At 37.8% G+C, this 21,576-nt stretch overlaps 1 protein-coding gene across 1 annotated transcript in view; it reads left to right on the forward strand.

The window, feature by feature from the left end:
• CTSD (cathepsin D) overlaps positions 1–19,723 on the forward strand; it is a 31,767-nt gene extending 12,044 nt beyond the window's left edge. The window contains exons 3-9 of the mRNA XM_081935462.1: positions 4,822–4,945; positions 8,175–8,293; positions 9,567–9,766; positions 10,716–10,838; positions 13,046–13,190; positions 16,774–16,872; positions 17,660–19,723. Of these exons, the coding sequence (XP_081791588.1) occupies positions 4,822–4,945; positions 8,175–8,293; positions 9,567–9,766; positions 10,716–10,838; positions 13,046–13,190; positions 16,774–16,872; positions 17,660–17,830 (981 nt within the window). The 3' untranslated portion in view covers positions 17,831–19,723. The remainder of the gene's footprint in view (positions 1–4,821; positions 4,946–8,174; positions 8,294–9,566; positions 9,767–10,715; positions 10,839–13,045; positions 13,191–16,773; positions 16,873–17,659) is intronic.
• Positions 19,724–21,576: the final 1,853 nt, after the last annotated feature.

A 21,576-nucleotide genomic window follows, 5' to 3' on the forward strand; every position in this document is an offset into this window, starting at 1 on the left:
GCCATGCTTAGTCAACATTTGACTTGCGGTGCTAGAACATATTAGAAATGTCACCTGGGAAAGATGAAGCTGATATTCATATTTGGGGAAATGATTTTCAAAAGTATTTGAAATCCTTGCTTATCTGGTGCTTTTCTGAAGTGATGCATATTCGAAGGAACTTAAATAATAGGACTGAATTAAAACAGAAGGATAAAAAACTCTCAATTTCATTTTATTTCTTCATATATTTCACAGCTTGATAACAGGGTTTTGTACCATAGGGATGGGCAGAACTGTAGATCTGAAAGAAAAATAAGTACTTCGGAACACACGTAGGTGCACACAGAGCAATTAATAATTCTTTAAACCAAATTTGCATCTTTCCCCGGATCGTTTTGCAACCCTGGCATCAGTGCCCTAGTATAAGCCAGAGAACCTTTTTCCCTGTGAATTTGAAGTGTTGTGAAGCCCTGGGTTTTTGCTTTTTTTTTGGTTATGCAATAGATTATGATAGTTGATTAGAGGCTATCAAATCTGGTGACTGCATGGACAAATGCTTATTATCTTGCCTCGTGTGTAATAATAACTTGTAGCTCTTCCAAGGACATTCCAGTAATGTATTTAATCTCATCTATCCACTTTATCCATTGTGTCCCTCTCTGTCTATTTCTCACAATCTTACCAAGCATAATAGTTTTCTCTAGTTCTCTCATCTCTCCTGATCTCATATGGCCAAAACATGGCCAATCATTGCTTTATGAGAATAGTCAATTTTACTTCATCCAGCACTAATTGGTTCTTGTAATCAGTGGTAACTGTAATGAAGGTTTTAAAAAATCTTAATTTAAGACGTCTATCTCATTCTTCACCTTTATCATTGTTCAGTTTTCATAACTGTTCATTGTCACTGAAAAATCCATTGCTTTTAAGTGTTTTAATTGTTGCCATTGAAATGCACTTGCCATTCATGTTTAGTTCCATGTTTATAATTTGAATTCCTTCCTTGAATTAATCTCACATTTTTACAGAAACCCAAAAAACAAAAACTATCTCAGTTTTAGTTTCAACTGTAATTTCATCAAACAATGCAGATTAATTCCATCTTTATCGTCTTACATCAGTTTTAAAAACTAGGTTTTTCATTTCCCATTTGTATCTTTTAGATCTTATTTTTGACTAACAAAGAAGCATATCTAAATTTTCTAGTCTTTCAGCCACTATACTAGTTAACATCTCTTTCGATTTTGCTATTATGATTTAAATCAATAAAGGAACAGTTTGATTCCTTGTCTCAGTCTTTCGAATTGTCAATCATTTGCTTCCCCAAATTTATCAGGTTTTCCCAAAAATAAGACAGGGTCTTATTTTCTTTTGACACCTCCCCCCCCCAATATAGCCTTGGCCTTATTATCGGCACGGGGGCCTTATTGTTTTGGGATTGCCGGGTGACTACTCTCTTGAGAGTGGGCTCTTGAAGAGCCTGGTACGGGGATGGGAGGACGCAGGCACAGCCTCAGGGGCAAACGGCTGTGTTGTGCTGTCACAGCAGGGCAACACAGCAGCCATGAGGTGACAATGCTCATAAGCAGCCGCCCAGCAACCCCCCTCTCCAGCTGAGCAGAGCGCCACTCACTGACATAGCAGTATCCCAAAAGCACCGAGCCGCGCGAGCACCTGTCCCCTCTTCCCCCGTGGCTCCCGTGGCTTGGGATACCGCTAGTTGGTGAGTGGCGCTCTGCCTGGCCGGAGTGGGGGATTGTCCAAGGGGCTTGTTTTCGGGAGAGGGGTTATATTTTTGCCCACTCCAAAAATCTGGCATGGCCTTATTTTCAGGACATGTCATATTTTGGGGGAAACACAGTAGTTCTTACTATATCTTTTTATTGTAGAGATAATCATCAGATTATCCAGCACAGGCATTGGCAATATTTTTTGTATTCTGGCATGGCCCATATGGTCAGATGTAAACCTCCTCCTTATAATCTCTTGCTCTTCGTTATCTGGCTCTTGTCATCTGAGTGTGTCTTATTCACAGCAGTGCTGTTTGGATCTAATCTGTTTGGATGGGAATTATGGGAATAGGAGTCTAACATAATTGAAAGGCTTTAGTTGAGGGGAGAAAGGCTATTTTATTAAGAAAGAACGAAAGTGAGTGAATTTCTTGCCTCAGAATAGGAGGTTCAAGGAAACCATTTAAATCCAAAATCTATCATTTTGTTTATTTCTGTTCCTTCTTATGTTTTTTAAGGCATATTTTTACTCCTATTCATAGTTTTAAAATTAATTTTACTTATGTATTTTACAGATGGGCAGGAATACACAAGAACAATTGTGGCACTTTCAGTACAGGTATTCCTTGACTTATAACCATAATTGGGACCAAAACTTACATTGCTAAGCTACTCAATGGCTAAATGAGTCAGGCCTGATTTTTACGGTCATTTAAATAAATCACCACAGTCTTTAAGTGAATCAGATTTTCCTCATTGAATTTTTGGAAGCCCCCTGAGAAGGTCCTAAATAGCAATTATGTGACCCTGGGACAGTGCAACCATCATAAATACAGGCTAATTGCCAAGTGCCCAAATTTTGATTTTGTGCCCGTGGAGACATTCCAATGGTCATAACTGCGAGAACCATCATGTCACTGTTTTCAGTGCCATCATAACTTTGAGCCATCATTAAATGAATGGTCATAATTTGATGACTCCCTGTAGAGGATAGATGGTGTGCCAGCTGTGTTGCTAGAATGAGAAGTACAAGAATAAAACACCATGTGTATGTTAGCAGCTATGAACTATATTTATACAATTGCTCCAAAGTTTCTAAGTTCACTTTCAATGGAAGTAACTACTTTGACAAAATTGACAGTTTGGGAATTGCTTAGCTAGAGTATAATCCAGCGATGGCGAACCTTTTTTGGCTCACGTGCCATAAGTGGTGGGAGTGCAGGGGGGTCGTGTGCAGGCGTGCCACACCCATAATGCAATGTGTGACACCCCCCCAATGCACATGTGCGCACTACAAGTGCGACCCCCCCATTTTTGCATGTTTTTCTCGCCCTCCCCAGGCTCCAGAGGCTTTATAGGAGCATGGGGAGGGCGAAAACAGCCTCCCCCGGTCCCCAGAAGCCCTCTGGAGGCTTCAGGGACCTTCAGGAGGCTTCCCTGAAGCCTCCGAAGCAGTTAAAACGACCGTCCGAGCAAACCGGAAGTGACTTCCGGTTTGCTCGGAGGGTCGTTTTGACTGCTCCAAAGGCTTCAGGGACCTTCAAGAGGCTTCCCTGAAGCCTTCAGAGCACTCAAAACGACCCTCAGCAAACCGCATGCGCGCTGGCCAGCTGACAGGGAAGCGCCTCGCGTGCCCTGACAGATGGCTCCGCATGCCATCTGTGGCACGCATGCCATAGGTTCGCCATCACTGGTATAATCAATTCCAAACTGCCATTATATTAGCTACTGAAGGTTACCTATTGTCCTTCTGTTGTTATACTTCTTTGATTAACTGTGCTGGAGAAATCTGCACACACATTTCTAAATTAGCAGAAACCTATGCTCCATATGGACCAACAATTACAGTGTGCATAAATGTGTATATTGTAGTTCTATTTCTAAAACAAAAGTAGATATGAATGAATGTAGAAACAGTTCAACAGTTGTGAATAGCAACACTTGGCCACTCTTATCGACTAGTCCTTCCAAACAGCTTTCTTTTATTTTGTATAACAATACACAGACAGGTGCAGCTCGTAATGAGTCATTTTCACGTGGTAACGGATCCTTTCCATATTGGACCTTGGCCAAGCAGACTTAAGTTTCCTTTTGGCTGTGCCAGTTCTATTCCAGACAATTAGTAGGAAATATACATTTGCTAAATAATAGTTGAAGGCTGTTGAAAGTAGCACAATTTTGCATGGAAGCTTGTTACGTTATAGGTCTGAACACAGAAATGTTGGGATAAACAGCAAAGGTCTTAAAACAGAATGAAAAGTGCATTATAAAGCAGTATCTAATTTGAAGAATGAGAGAGCTGAGAAAGGGGAAAAAATTCAACAAAGGGAGAAGCTCAAGATCTTACTCTCTTCTGGAAAAAAATTGCAAAATATTAATTATTAATATTTTTAAGTGAAGCCTGTTGAAGCAATGAATTAAGGATTCTTCCTTTAGTTGTGTTTTTTTTGTTGGTATCATACTCCGTATATTGCTTTTCCTACATTCTCTTGTATGTTCTTGGTGACCAAGAAGCAGAACAAGCTGAAGTTTTTATAATTGATTATTTCATAGTGGCTGGGAGTTTGGGCAGTAAGAAGATTTACTTGTCTTTTCTTGCACGTAATAGATGTTAACAATTCATTCCAGGATGGAGGGAATAAATTGTTGCTGCTGTTATTATCATATCCCATCTTTATTTTGTACAACTCAAGGTGCATACATGATGCTTTTTGTTCATAAAATATTAGAAAACACCTAACTGAATTTTTTTGACTTTGGATGTCAAAAACTCTGTTGTTGGACATTCTCTTAAAACCTCCCTATTGTAGCATCCTAATGATGAGTATCCTTTCCTATTGCTGCCTTTTCCCTATAAATCTTAATAATAGAAGTGAGAAAGATTTTGTATTTTACTTTTCATTTCTGAGACTGATTATTATTGCCGTGTCCTGACATTCATATGTTCTCTAAAATAATGAACAATGTAATTAGCAGTGTAGCTGGATGAAGCATCTTTTGGATCTATATAGAGTTATATAACAGCTTGGAATGGTCCTCTTCCCTCTCTGTTTCTCACTTGAGGAATTCTTAGTTATTTATTGTCCTTGCATGTCATTTTCTTTTTCAGGCACAGTATTATGGGGAGATAGGTATTGGGACTCCACAACAGAAGTTTACTGTAGTCTTTGATACTGGCTCATCAAACCTCTGGGTGCCATCTGTTCACTGTGGCTTGCTGGATATTGCCTGCTGTAAGTATCCGTTCTTGCTTTCGTAAAACCTCATAGTTGGCTGATTTGTACAAGACCATCCCATACGATTATAAATTTACCTGTATGTTCTATCAATATAGGATGACTCCTCTATTGCTCATCAAAGTATATGAAAACCTTGGTTGTCTATACACTGTTTCTCAGCCCAGCTACTGAACTTTTGCTGGTACGTAGCAGTAGTGGGTTCCAGATCCTGTCACAACCGGTACGTTGTGCACAGGGCTGGGCGCCCTAGTCAGGCATTGCATGCATGAGCATGCCACCACCCTGCGACATCCAGCTGCTTGGTGGTGGTTGTGCAAGTGCCGCATGCTGTGCGCGCGTGCACAATTGGCCAGATGTGTTATAAACAGCTATAGAACTCAGGTGGGCCAAACAAGTCACCGTACCGGTAGGGTGGCCGCTGCTCCCGGCTACTATCGATATGGCTGTACCAGGCTGTACCACCTAGAGCCCGCCACAGGTACAGAAACTGTATAAGAAATTGATTTCTTCTGAAGATTCCCTCAACTGCTTTCTTGGGCTATATCCAACGTATACAGTGGATTTTTATATATCAATCTGGAGTTCTTCTCTTCCTTTCAACTGAATTCTTAAGTGTCCTCCAGTTCTATTCCAGGTTGTTGGTCAACTCAATGGAAGAAATTTGGAGGAGGATATTATAAGGAGGGGGAATTTTAATTTCTGGCAGAATGACATTTAGATAAATCCCATATATATGCTCCAACCAGAACTGACTCAACTCACCAACCCCTGAGAGAGAAGTAATTGTAGTCCCGGGTTTCCCAAAAGTGCCCAAAGCTAGAAGGCACTACTTTTCTGTAGTAGTGATAATACTCTGGAATAATTATTTATGAAGATCAACTCCTCCTGTATTTTTCTGCTGTACTTTAGGAAGCTGTTGAAAATAGAATTATTTTGGAAGACATTCTCTTAAAAAGCACCGTACCATTGTTTCTTTTGTATTTTTATGTTTGTTACTCTGCCTTTGTTGGAGGTTTATGAAGCCAATATTTTAATGTATTATGGGTGTTCTAGCTGTTGTCATATTGTGTTTATGTACTGCTTTTTACTTCATTTTCTAGAGCTTCCATAGCTTTTTAGCTATGTGTGATGCCTGATTTGATTATTCTGTTTTGTTTTTCTCTCAATACTGACAGTTGTGATAAGTATCTTATTGTTACTCTGCCTCTCTTAAATTCACTGAAGTGTGTTTCCTAATTCCTGAAATAAATGGACCACTTTCTGTGTGTGATGAACTTCTGAAGCAAATCCATACCCCACTAGAGATCATAATAAACTCATCTTCCAAACAGTTCTGTGCAACTTCTCCCATCCTCCAACCCTGTTGGATTAAAAAGATGAGAGTTACAACACACAAAATGAAGCCAATGCACCCTTCCAAATTAACTAGATGATTTAAAATGTAGGTTAAAGAGAGATTATCTTTCATATTTGTAGCTTCAGACTTAAGCATTCTCTTTTGAAATTACTAAACTTGATGAAACTGTAATACAACTCTACTTCCATTGTACTGGAGAGCTAACAACTGAAGGAAAAGGTTCAATTTGTAATAAGAATAATTAAATAATTTTGATCAGAGTTGAATAGGGCTGAAAAAAGTGAACAACATGGGAAGTAAACTGTTTCAAATTATCTCCAATTCTCTTTAAAAAGTACAAGTCCTGTATTCATATTCTACTTTCTCAAATTTGGAGATTCTTGAAAAAAAAATATGCCAGGTTAGCCAATTCTCACATACTCTTTTCTAGCCTAATTTAACAGCCAAAATGGGATTTTTCCATTTATTTTCTGGATTCTTAGGAAAACTTTAAAAAAGTCACCTTTGTTAATGATTCCAAATAAAAAGCTGCATTCTGGTAGTTAGTTGCCCTACTCAAAAAAAAAAAATTCCTTAATTCAAGTGGACACTTCTCAGCAGAGGATATTTATCAGCAGATGGCACTTGAAAAGGGACAGAGCTACTTCAGGTTTAAACTTATAAATGTTGAATCTCACAAAGAGTATAAAAGACTCCAAAAGCCACTTTTCTCCTCTGTGGTTTCTTAGTTCTATTTGATTGATTTTCTTTATGAGGGCATGAATAAAGCAGTACATGAATTGAGTAAAGTATATGGCTTTGGTCCATATTTTTAAGGCAAATAATACTTGTTCTAGTTATTTTCCTCTGCTTAAGATGTTGCAGAACAGGTATAACGATGCAGATTAATAACAGGGGTGGAATATTTTAAAATTATATAATTTTAAGTGTTTCTTAGTTTCCTGCAGCTGAAATAAAGCATTTTGTATGCCTTTCTCCAGTGTTTTAAACCAAAGTTCAATCCTTTAGATTGAGTTCTGAAAAGTAGATAAAATAAGCCATAGAGATATCTGTCTATTGGGGGAGGGGGGTTATGATGACATTAGCAAAAAATATATACATGTCTCTGCTTTTTTTCACCACAAGATTGAATTAGAATTCAGAATTATAGATAGAATTCACAAAGTACATTCTCCTTATCGGATCTTAAATGATGTCAGCCAAAATACATCTCTTTCCCTTTGTTTATATCGATCCCATCTGTCTGTTGCAACGTGGAAAGCAAATTAAAAACGCAATGAGAACTAAGTACAAGTAGTCCTCGCTTAATGGCAGCAATTGGAACTGGAAATTCTGTCGCTAAGCAATGTGGGCATAAAGCATGATGGCACATAACCATGCAACTTAGCAACAGCACTTCTGGCACTTCCGGTTGCCATCATTAGGGGAATCCAACGACAGTGCTAAGTGCAGTAACATGTGGCTGCTATTTGTGACCTCCTGCCGCTTCCCCATCTACTTTGCTTGTTAAAAACTGACAGTGAAGGTTGCAAATGATGATGACATGACTGCAGTATACAATGTTATAATTGTGTGTTGGATGCCAAGCAACTGAGTTGCAATTACGGGACTGCAGGAGATACAACAATAGTCACTAGAAACACTGGCCATAAGTGCCACTCGTTCAGCGCCCTTGTAACTTTGAATTGTTGCTGAACTTGTGGTCATTAAATGAGGAATATCTATGCTATTAATTTGGCTACTGTCTTGCCTTCCACATCTATATTTGAGTATCCATGGTTTTTATTTAGAGCATACAGTCAATTAAATTGTGTACATTAGTTTCATGCATGTGGTCATCTTACAGTCCTTATGTTCTTTCTGCAGTGATACATCATAAGTATGATTCTTCAAAATCTAGCACATACGTAAAAAATGGCACAGATTTTGCCATCCATTATGGTACTGGAAGCCTTTCAGGATATCTCAGCCAGGATACTGTGACGGTTAGTACAATGACAGCATTTCATTATTTAAGTCATAAAAGGTTCCATTTCTTTAACCAAAATACTACCCCCACCCCCCACCCCCACTGTATTAGCTTTACTTCATTGCGGTTCTGAGAAATATTTGAAAGTGTGTATAGATATCATATGATTGTATCTTCTCATTTTAAAAGGCAAATGTTTACTGAACATCTTACTTATTCAGAAAAAAGAAACCATCCTAAACAAACAAATGTAAGAGGCTATTCAGGCCTTTTGGAATAGAAGTTTTTTCCATTTTGTCATTTCATAAAAAATGAGCTCAAGCTTCTTTACAAGCTTGGCTTTATTTTTCTCTAAATACTGCCATTGCACTTTTAGTCATCTATAACAGAAAAGCAAATAAAGCAGTGAAGATTCGTGATGGGGAAACGTTGAATTAAAAGAACTCTTTTCAGGTAAAAACACATTTCAAGGAAATGTGTAGCTCTTCATGGATCATTTATCTCGCAGCCCTAGTAATATGAATCCAAGCTATTACCTTACTCATAATTTTATTATCTATACATCCTGATTTTTCTTCACTTTTAATAGTCTAATATGGGGTCATCTTTTTTACCTTCCTTTGGAAAAAAATAGCAGGAGTTTTCACTCAAAAAATTAAAAGTCCCAATGCTAAGAATTAAAAAAATGGATATGTCTTTAGATATGTCCTCCCCCTACTAACTATTTATTTAATGGATTAATTAGCTTCTTCTGTCCTGTACATTTCCTTGCTTGTGTGTTTCCTAATCCAGGTGATATTCTTCATGGGTTTTTTTCCCTGCATAATCTTCCTTTATCTTTATTGGATTTTAGTTTTGTCAAAATGTGAAGCTCTCTTTTCATCCATAATCAAGAACCTTTTTAGCAAGTTATTTAATTGTTTGATTCCTTGGGGAGGGGGGAATTGCTTATTTAAAACTTTTTAAGTCTTTAACGAAGTAATATGAGTTTATACGGTTGATGAATAATATGCCGTTTCTAAATTTGGCTGAACTACAGTTCCCAACAATAGATTTAGCAGCATAGTCACCCAGTTCATTTGAAGGAAGTGGCTAAATTAGGATGATACTGTTATCCTACATAGAGTGCAAAGCACTAAGCAATCCATTTAGGAATTTCTAGATATTTGTGTTTTGATTGCTCTATATCATACAGTGTTCATTGAGGTGTATCAACTGAATATTGCCATTTCCAGATGTGATTTAAGTGTGCATTTTGACTTCTTCCTTCCTGTTGCTTTTCCTATTAGATTGGTGACCTGTGTGTCAAGGACCAGTTGTTTGGTGAAGCTACCAAGGAGCCTGGCATCACTTTTATTGCTGCAAAGTTTGATGGCATTCTTGGCCTGGCATACCCCAAGATTTCTGTGGATAAAGTAGCACCTTTCTTTGATAATGTAATAGGACAGGGATTATTGGAAAAGAACATATTTTCTTTTTATCTAAACAGGTGAGTATCAGTCTTGTCTAATTTTATGTCCACCCTTGCTATATATCCAGTTTTTAGAGCATAAGAGCTGGAGACCCATCCATTTTCAAAGCAATAGCCTCATTGTCAATAGATATGAATCAAGATATACTTAGGAGACCATGTCCATTTTACCTACAGTTTTAAACAATGCGATCTTTCTACAAAGATGCAGATTTGGAACTTTTTGAAGGCCCTTGAACTATCAGAGCACACTCCCAATCAGGGATGTGCGGGCAGGGGAGGCAGGGGAGGCAGAGCCTCACTGCTCTCATCATGAAAAGAAAAAAAAAAGGGAAAAGGGGAAAGGCACAAGTGGTCCGATTCCCTGCCTTCCTGAGTCAACATGAAGGGTACCGCGGAGCACGCTCCGCCGGCTCGCACTTCGCGGTCCCCTTCATGTTGACTCAGGAAGGCGCAGAATGGGATGTGTGCAGGAGGAGTGCGCTCCGCGGTCCCCTTCATGTTGACTCAGGAAGGCGGGGAATGGGACCAGGTGTGCATGAGGCTGAGGCTGCCTGGTGGTGGTCCCACGTGGTCCCATTCCCTGCCTTCCTGATGATGTCACCAGCCTCACCAGCCATAAACCTCACCGCACGTCATTGCTCCTAATTATATAAATAATAAATGCCCAAACAGATATCTCTTGTCTTTGAAGCAGGTTCTGCTGAATTCAGTTTGGACTTACGAGTGAGACTTGTTAGGATTTCAAAGTTGTTGATATCCTTCAAGGAACATTCAAGTTATATTTAATAATGTTGCTTTGCTAAGATTCTATGAAAGTATGTCAGATCCTACACGATCTGTAAACCTTTTGGTTTGCTTGTGTCCTTTATTCTTCATTGTTTCTGTAAATTAAGCAGCTCAGAGACTATCTCCTTGTTTGTACTGATTTTTCTTTCTTTCTGCACTTGTGTATTGTCTCTTCAAGGGATCCAAAAGGCCAAACTGGAGGGGAATTGCTTTTGGGAGGAACAGATTCCCAGTATTATTCTGGAGACTTCAGTTGGGTGAACGTAACTCGTAAAGCTTATTGGCAAGTCCATATGGATAAGTAAGTTTGCTTTGCTTTGGCTATCCTGTATACCTAGTTTGTTTGTTTGTTTGTTTGTTTATTTAATTATTTATTTACTTACTTACTTACTTACTTACTTACTTACTTACAATATTTATAGAGCCACCCATGTTATAACCAATTCTGGGCATCTCCCAGTTAAACAATGTCTGTATCTTACTAGCCTATAGGTTTAGATAAGTCTAAACCAGTGGTTCTCAACCTGTGGGTCGGGACCCCTTTGGGGGTCAAATGACCCTTTCACAGGGGTCGCCTTAAACCATCGGAAAACACATATTTTTGAAAAAATATGGAAAACATAAAATAATTTTATGGTTGGGGGGTCACCACAACATGAGGAACTGTATTAAAGGATCGCAGCATTAGGAAGGTTGAAACCCACTGGTCTAAACCATTCTATAGCAGAATGTTGCCTTATGGCATATAACATTTAGTAACATAGATGGCAATGTCTAAAAAGGGTGGTCCTTTTTAGACCTAACTTGCTGCAGAAGGAGAATTGGGGTGGAAAGGAGGAAGATTGGTTTTAAATGTCTCATCCTCCTGAAAGGTATCTTCACTGTGGTATAATAGTGTAACTTCCACAGACTTCAGTTTGTTGCTGCATATTGTGCTTGTTACGTACAGGGAAGAATATGTGTTGAATTTGTTTCTGTTGTCCAGTTTCTTATTCCTACCCACATCCCTGTACTATTAGAAACAAGAAATGAGAAATATTTTGATCCCTTAGTGTATTGATTGATGACTGCTTTGTCTGAATGCCAAGTTTCTAGGAATTCCCTAGTCGTTTTGGATTTGGTTGGGAGAGAGTGGTGATTTTTCAGGACCAGCAACCAAGTTCTGAGATGAAACTTAACGCTGGTGCTCAAATCTCAAAGCAGAGATGTTAATGCATTGTCTAGAAGCGCTCCCACACAGAAACCAAAAGTATGGATCTAGTATATAGATAACACCATCATAGTTAAAAAGGTGCACGAGAGAATCAACAATATCCTTAAAGAAATAAAATTCACAGGGGAAAAAGAAAATAACTCCCCTTCCTGGGTATCCTCATTGGGAGAGAAAACAGTAACAAACTAGAAATGCAAGTCTATCCCAAAACAACCCACACTAACCAAGGGCTCCATTATCAAAATTAAGAGTCCAATTTCCCACAAGAGTTTCTGTGTAAGAACATTATTCTGATGGACACAAACACACTGCAAAAACCTGGACATCAGAAAAAAGACTGCCTATATAATACCTTCCAACAGAATTGTTACCCACACAACTTTTATCAAAAAGTACCTTACCATTCCCTTAGCACAACTAGGATAAGCTGTGAAAAGGATAATACCATACATGAAAAACATCTTACAAACAGCTAACATATTATTACAACCATAGTACATCTCTTAGCACCCAAACCAATTAAAGCCTTCCTAAACATTTTAAGCAAGCCAAAAGACCCAAGTGGCCCAAGAACAACAACAAAAAAGTCATTTACAACATACAGTGTAAGTACTATAACAACTATGTATGACAGGCAGGCAGAACATTAGCAGCGTGCATCCAAGAACACCAACTAGCAGTCAGAAGACACAATGAAAATTTATTTCACAACATATAGAAAGACTCAAACACAATCTCAATTGGAAAACTTTTAGCATCTTAGACCAAGCCAAATCCAAAAATACTAGGGAATTCCTAGAAGCCTGACATTCAGACAAATCAGCCATCAATAGATACATAGAGTTAAACCATATTTACACACCATTCAAAAGATAATAAAAAAGCTAAGAAGCAAACAAAAATTCCAGAACACATCCTCTCCAGCAACCAACACCTAGATAAACAGGGATTAACACCAGACAGTCAAACAGAAACCAAAAACTTTATCAAGGAACTACCAAAAAGAAAACACCCACCAACACTGGCAGGACAAGTGGTATATAAACAGGGAATACTTACTCATACTAATGTTGTCACATAATTGGATAATGAAACATCTGCAAGCAAACAATCTCAGAGCACCAAAGACCCCATGGTTTAACTGTGAGCTACATATATTATGTTGGAACATGTGTAAAAGTCTGTTTCATATAATTTCCAGTAGTAATTGTATTCAATGTACCTGTGCAAGGTTTTGATTTTATGTTCCTGGGTTCTTAAGGAAAAAAAAAACTGAGATCTATCTTTCCTTCCAGGGTTGATGTTGCCAATGGCCTTACTGTGTGCCCGGATGGCTGTGAAGCTATAGTAGACACAGGAACATCACTTATTACGGGTCCAACAAAGGAAATTAAAGAGTTGCAGAAAGCCATTGGAGCCAAGCCAATCATTAAAGGACAGGTAAATTCAGACAGGAATTAGTCTATTGTACTGTAGATGTTAGACTTACTAACTTGTGTGTTTGCTTATTTATTTGACTCTAATCTCACTACAGTCTGAACTTGATGCTAAGCATTCATCTTCAATTAATGAAATATTGTTATTTATACATTGGTTTAAATTTAGGTCAGGTTCAGATACATCTACTTCGTGTTGACTTGCCATCAAAACATAGCTTTCTTTCTAGTTCAAAGTTCTACTATTTTGAATAATTTATTTGACAGTTTTGTAATTTGCCTCCCATGCCAAAATATGGAGTCCTAGCCATAATAAATTTTAATAAATTTTCTAATGTTTAAGAAAAAAAACACAAACTAGTGGAATTCTTCATGTCAGAATGTAATAACTGCTCAATGTTTCTGTTCTGCATAATATTTGAAGACATAGAAATATAATTCCTTCTTTTCTGGATAAAAAGGCTTCTTTGCTGAGATGTTAATTAACCTTCAAGTCGAAATAATAAATACTGAATAAAAATCTTCGGATTTAGTGAAATCGTCAGCCGTCAGTCCCTCATAATGACAACAAAAAAGCCAGATTTCATTTTAGGAATTAAAAAAAAAAGTAAAACTACTAGTATCATAACCTTACAAACAAATTGTAAGGCACATTTGAGTATTGAAAACAGTTGTGATCTACCCTCCATGAAATGGTTCACAGAGATTTAAAAATGGAGAAAAAAGGCATTCAAAATAAATCAACTCACGTTACAGGAAGCAACGAAATGAATGATAGTAGCCCTTTGGAACCACATTCTTTTAAACCAGGATTGGATTTCTAATGGCTTTAATTTGAGTGGGTGAGTTGATCTCCTCAATGGCTAAGTTATCTACCCTGAGTCTGATACGTTGTCCCTCAAGATGTCTTCCAGCTGGGAAGGCATGATATCTTCCCATACTTTAATAGTATATGAGTGCTCCAACCCAGTGACCCTCCCCCCGCAAAAAACCTTTCAGGCACCAGGGACCGATTTAATGGAGGGTGGTTTTTCCACAGGCTGGGCAGGCATGGTTTCGTCCACTCCTGGATCCTGCATGTGCACAGATAGGGTTTTGCTTGTGCGTGCCGCCCAGTTCCTGGTGGGCCACGGACTGGTGTCAGTCCACAGCCTAGGAGTTCGGGACCCCTGCTCTAAGCCTTTCCCTGTATTGCAGTCTCTGCTAGAAAAGCTATTCTGGGTTGGCCTTTACTGTTCAATCCATCCCATAGTTGCTACCAAGTAACAGCAGAGATGATCCCCTTGGGTGAAAGGTTGAATTTCTCAAACTTCCTTTCCCAGAAGCTTCTTTGGGACTCCCTTCTTGCTATGGTTGCTACTTGGCAACTATTGCAGTTATCACTTATTTTATGGAGAAAGGCATTATGTCCCTTTTAACTCTGGCACGTGAGGGAGGTAGGATCTCCATAGCTTATGCAAGAACCCTGAGGAAAAATAATAAAAAAAAGAATATATTCTGTAATGCCGCCTTCTCAGCCTCTAGTGTGATTCATCTGATTAGGGAAATCAGTTTACCCTTCTTTGGAGATCAATCGTACAAGCAGTAGATAAAATTATTTTAAAAAAGAAAAAAGAGGGAATTAAAATTTCTTTTGTTCATTTAAGTAGTCACAGGTTAAAGCCTTTAATGGCAAAGAAGATGAAAATACAGAGCTGTCCAAAAACCGCATGTGAAAAAGACCTGCCATAGAAAAAGTCTAAATAACAGTAGAAGATTCTTGGCAGATACAAGATGATAGATCACCTAATAAAGAAGATATTCTGTATTGAGTAAAGAGGTGCCAAGCTGCATAAAACACATAATTTACTTGAGCAACTACAGAGAACATAAATATCAGGGACAGTATATGACAGAGACAATAGAGTTAACCATGCAGTAAAATAAAGCATAAACTCTTAATTTAGATTTCTAGCTAATCTGGCTCGTTTGCTTCTTTGAAACAAATGGATTTACTGAAGCAAAGATTTATCTTTGCTTCCTCTGGATTTCACAGATTCTTGAAGCATTACAACCTTTAATCAAAGGCTCAGGAACAATATTACCTTAGATCCTTTCCTGTTCATATCTAATTTTTCAGTGGATGTTAGAAAACAAATCATCTCTCTTCAGAAGGGAAGGAATTAGAGGGGACTACTTTGGCTATGTACTAAACTATGCCATAATCAGAAACATTCTGCTTGAGACAGATTGATTCCACCTCTGGGAAGTAGCTGCTAATCTTATGAATGCCAGTTATGAGTGATAAGAGTTAATGGATACGCGAAGGCTGAAGAAATACAAGTGGAAATTCATGCTGTACATGGGGCTGCCCTTGGAGAAGACTTGGAAGCTTCAAGTAGTCCAGAATGCAGTGGCATTGGCAATAATAGGATGTTTCAGTACACCCATTGCTCTGCAAGCTGCGCTATTTGATAGTAAACGTCCAGATGCACTTCAAGGTGCTGTTATTAACTATAAAGTCCTTCATGGCTTAGGGCCGGGATGACAAGCCTATGGCATGCGTGCCCAAAGTGGCAAGCAGAGCCATGTTGGCTGACATGCGCAGCATTGCCCATTCCTCTTTTGGGGTTTTGGCATGCAGGCGCACATGCCGATCAAGTGGCCTTTGTGCATGCGGCAGTGCCGGAAACCGGAAGAGCTGGTCTTCCATTTTTCTGTGCGAGCATGCATGCCAGCCAGCAGATCAGCATGTGCGCATGCACGGCAGTAACCAAAAAATTGCTGGCCAGCGCACATGCATGTGCCGGAAACAGGAAGTTCATTTTCCAGGGCGTTCATGCCCCTGGGCAGCTCTTCTTCTGGGTCGCAGCCCAGACGAGCACACCTGCAAAGCACATGCCCACAAAGTGCTCCCTTTTCAGCCCTCAGTACCGAAAAGGTTCGCTATCACTGGCTTAGGGCCTTATTATCTGAGGAAACCTACTTCCCATGATGGCCCACCAATACGTTTAGGCAGAGTTGGAGTGCCTTTAGTCAAACAGTGTCAGGATCCAGGAAGTGTGTCTTCTCTAAAATGCTGCTCCTAACCCCAAGATCTATGTAGCTGCCACCCTGATGATGATCTAGAAGTCTTTAAAAATATGGCTGTTTCTCCAGGTTCTGGGGTAAGGTGTTTGGGAAGCCCTGCTGGTTATCCTTTTTTGTTTGAGAGGATGTATTTGTCCAGGTGCATAGGATTGTCTTTTTATTGTTTTTCTATAATTGTTTATTGTTAATTCTGCCTAAGGTGTACTAGATTCTGAAAGTGGCTCTTAAGTGAAAACAAGGTGCATTGAACAAATATTTGTGAACCTCTAGTCATTTGTTTCTTAGGCAGCCTTCCTCAACCTGGTGGCTCCCAAATTAATTTAATTATATTTCCCACCATTCTCAGCAGCATTACAATGAAAGTTTTATATAAATCTAAGGGTGACCATTTTGGAGAAGGCCATCTTAACTACTGGCTTCTATCACCTCTCAGGAAAGGAGATGATTTTTCTCCACTCTTAATAGTCCAGTGTTTGTCCACAGCAGGTTCTTACTCTTCTCTGTTGTTTTGTTTGCAGTACATGCTCCCATGTGATAAGCTATCTACACTTCCCACTGTGTCTCTAGTGCTGGGAGGGCAGTCTTATGCTCTTACTCCAGAACAGTATGCCTTAAAAGTAAGTTCCATGACACTCTGTTATTTTCTCTCTCTCAATGCTTACTAGCTTATTTTAGGCATATTTTCTACCCTATGTAGCTATTGATAGTTCTTTTGGACATGTATTGAATTGCTTCTACACATTTAAGAAGATAGTAGGGCTCTCGAAAGTACAATGGACTAATCCCAATACACTGAGATAAGTCAGGAGTAATGTTGAACAAATAGTACATATGCGTTTGTAAAAAGATCTAGAAGAATTTTAACTGCATATTATCTTGTATTAGTTGAGAAATCTGTAGTAAGCAGTAAGAAAATGTTATGAATTGAAAAATTAAAATAGTGTTTTCAATCCTTGAAATGCAGGAACAAAAATATGACTTTTCCTTAAAAACTCTTGACACAGTTATTAAGAAAAAAAGATGTCCCAAAGCTGCTTTTTCCAAAAGGCAACTGGACTTCGTGTTTTTTTTTTTCCTTTGAAAATGTTTCACTTTTCATCCAAGAACTGAACTGAAGAAGCTTCTTGGATAAGACGCAAAACATTTTCAAAGGAAAAAACCAAGGAAGTCCAGTTGCCTTTTGGAAAAAGCAAGTTTGAAACAACCATGACCTGGATGACTGAGAATCTCCATAGACATTAAGAAAAATTGATCACTGTTATATATATATATATATATATATGGACATTGTAAAGCTTTAAATTCGAATTGTTTAAATTTTACCATATAATTAATTCTATACAAAAGAATAATGCTATAAAACAAATTACCTTATTATTTGTTTTACTTTTTCCTCTCCTATAGGTTACTGTTCAAGGAGAAACCCTTTGTTTGAGTGGATTTTCAGGCTTGGATGTCCCACCACCTGGTGGGCCTCTTTGGATTCTTGGTGATGTTTTCATTGGGCCCTATTACACAGTATTTGATCGAGATAATGACTCCGTTGGTTTTGCAAAGTGTACTGGCAACGTGTAAAAGCAATTAGTCATTGCCTTCCACAGTCTCAATACAAATGCACTCACATTGTGCTTTGCTTTTATATTGTGACTGATTTCATTCTGAACAAAATCAAGAAAGTAGAAATGAGAGGAAATGTTTTTAAATTTAAAAAATGACTACTGATCTTCCAAAATGTATTTGTCATCCTTCTGATAACATACCATATAAAGGCTCTAATAAAATTACACATTTTGGAGGGTCCTAATATTGTATGTACCCTTCAGATGTCTGGTTCTTTGAAGCATGATCCTTTCGTATGTTTTCGAGCGCAAGTTGTCTTGTGTAAGCAACTTTGTTTTCTGCTCACTCTCCCCCAAATTATTTATGTTTTTGGATACAACTCTCCCATCATATATGTATATATGCATATACATATGCATACATATGTACATACATATCATATATGTATGCACATATGTATTTGTATTGCAGTTGATCATTGAAAAATTCTGAATAGTTGAAGTCACCACTAAAATTGCATTTGATTCTCTATTTGCACTGTTGAATATAAATATATGCAATATATATGTATATACCGGTTGCATTTCTGTCACCTACGAATGTGGAATGCAGAAGAGCGGTTCTGAATTAACACATTTTATGAAACATGGTTAAGATTAGTAATGAATACTTCTGAAATAGCCATTGTAATGGGAAAGGTAAAAGGTAAAGTGAAAGTAAAAATAAATTTTAAATGGCCATTTAGCCTAAGTTTCCCCAACTTAGGTAGTATGTCCTGTTTGTGAATATTTTGTTCTTCCGTTTTCCAAACCGTTTGTAATTCCTAGTTTCTTTTTGAGTTATGAGAACAGAGTTATCTGACTTTTCCCAAAAAGTATTTCACATAAAAGTTTATGAAACATTTTGGCTCAATTTATGAGACATTTCGACTCAAGTTAATTTTGAAGAAGTTTTTAATCTTTATCACTAATGTGCAATACAAGTTTTATTTAGAGAGGTTGACTCTACCATTGCATTCTGTTGTGAAGAAAAATATTGTAGGCAACTCAGAAAAATATGTTCAACTCTGAGGAATTTAATCTGGGGATTGAAATTCTGTTAATACCTCTATATATCCAAATTCTTTTTGCATAGATTTCTATATCTGGTGTTTCAGAAAAGGAATAGTTTCTGTACTGGGTTTTGTTTTGAGCCTAAGAAGTCATATGATCAACTATTATAGAGCGAATGAGACTTGATAGATTACAGAGCTGGGCCGCTGTTAATGCTAGGCTAGTTCATTTGAAATGTTTCATAATACTTGAGCCCAATCATAAGGCTATGAGAAGCCATGGACAATGGAACAAGAGATTAAGATTAAAACAGGTTTGTTTCAGGTAAAGTCTATAGCACCTGGTCTTGTATAAGGGTCTTAAAGAGTCTTAAAGATTTATGCAAATGTGGGATTGAATGACACCTCCATAATAAAATATATGAGACACTCAAAACTAATCAGCACTGATTGATAGACTGGCAAGTGTGTCACATTGCCGTTAATGTTGGATGTGTAAAAGTCTCTCCATTGCCATTACCAAAATTTGGACCAGGCAGATTATGATATTGGAAGTCTAAGCCATTGTGTCAAGGAGGAGAAAGATGCTGTTTAGCAGATCCCACATTCTCGAGAAGAATAAAGTCCACCACATCTTATTGGAAATCGTCTTAGTAAATTTGACATGCAAATCGCACTGCTGGATTAGCAATTCGCTGTCATTCCCCTGGTGGCTTGGAGCATTCTCTTGCTTGTTTTCTCTTAATTTGTGAAATGCTGTTATGTTCTTGCCTGTTCAAAAGATACAATCTGTTTCATAGCTGTTCTCTTTTCAACTAGTAATCAAATAAATTAAAAATAAAAAGTTTCCATTGCCACATACTATCATGTCATTCTTTAAAAAGTAGTCTGAAGAAACTTTAAAGGAAATACATGATTTGGAGCGAACACTGACCTGATTCAGCTATCATACCAAATTAATATTGTATATACTTGGTTGTTGTTTTATCATGACAGGAAAAAAAATTGAAAGAAAAGTTTTTTGTTTTATGAAACCTGCTTATTCCAAGCTTGCCTTACTGCAGTGAACTCAGAATTCTGATTTAATTTTTTTTCCCTAATCTGACCATATTTTTTTTTTGATACTGGGAGAAACAAAGGTTAAAAAAAACCCTGATGAATTGACTGAAGTAGCCACAATTATTTTGTTTATTACAGACTCTTGACTTTTTCAAACTATGATTAGATTGTGCTGCTCAGTCCTAAACATAAAATTAATCTTAAGTATTTTTAAATGAAAGTCCTAGTAATAAAAGGAAGGTTAAATAGTAATTTGCATGTGGAGAAATGAAAGGAGCAAAATTCATTCTTAACCAACCAAGACATTTGCCCACCATGGGAAGTTTGATTACAATAAGCGTTCATTAATGTCTTTGCGATTTAGTATCTTGTGTGATCCCAACCACTTTATGTGTCACCAAAATCTGCAAGACTCCTGGCAGTTCATATCAGGAAAGAAATATAAACCAAGCGGGATTTAAGAAAATAAGTTATATAAATTATTCTGCTTTGACTGCAGATTTTTCTTCCTATTTACATCTATGAATCTCCCATTGCATTCCAGAAACACTATTTTGACAATTTTACTTTCTACTTAGAAAAAAATCACATTGATGACTTATTAAAATGCAATATATTGTATTTCTATTACAAATAATATTTTGAAACTGACATTACTCCTTTCTAATTGTTCAAAAGTCAAATACAATTTTATGAATATTAGATGAAAAACTAATTGAACAGATTCAAAGTTACCTTTATAAGCAAGAACGTTTTTGTTTTATCACCTAGTGAATATATTGTACTGTTTAACTCTTTATTTTATATATTATTAGTGTATTGTGATGAGAAAATAAAATGCAATTTAAATATGTCTAGATTATTCTACTTATGTATAGTGGTTGCTACTTCCCTTATTATTCATTATAACATGGTTTTTTTTCTACAAACTTTTGTAAAAACTACATTCTTAACAATTTAGGAGCCTAAATTAAAATTATGCCCTCTAGGAGGATGGACTTAATATATTGTGGGAAGAACTCTTTGGTTTTGTTGTAGATACCTTTTCATAAACCAACTATATATTCCCCTTGCTATAATAGTATACTTCTGCTGAAATCCTCTACAGGGCCTACTATTTGTTTTCCTAGTTCCTGTTGATCAGAGAACTTTTTGCTGTGTTTCATTATTTATCAACAGAGTGGAGTGCAAAGACAGTCTGTTGAATCCAATGTATCCGGCTACATTTATTAGAGAACTCATCGAGATCACCTTTGCCTAACATAAAACTTCCAAGTTCTTCAGAACTTATTTTCATCCAAGGCAGTGAAGACCACAGGCCCTTCAATAAAAGTGTAAACAATGGAGGGGAGCTGTTGATATTCAGGCTATGGCTGCCTATGCGTGCGCGCTGACACAGCCTGGAGCCAATATTGATCCGATTCCTATCCTGGCCCCCTGACCGGAGCACGACGAGCGCTTCTTTCCCTTTGGCGCCCTGTTCTCTCTCCGCCTCACTTCGAGTTTCTTCCACCACCACCCTCTCCAAACCCCTCAGTAAAGAGATCAGAAGCGGCTAATCTTTTTTTCAGTGTTACTAAGCCACGCGTGGTGTGATTGCGATGAGGGCAAGCCTCAGGTTGACCCCATCGCCTTTCGTCAGCTTTTTCAA

This window comes from Natrix helvetica (assembly GCF_964273705.1).
Source record: "Natrix helvetica genome assembly, chromosome: 1".
In the NCBI taxonomy this organism is placed as follows: Eukaryota; Metazoa; Chordata; class Lepidosauria; order Squamata; family Natricidae; genus Natrix; species Natrix helvetica.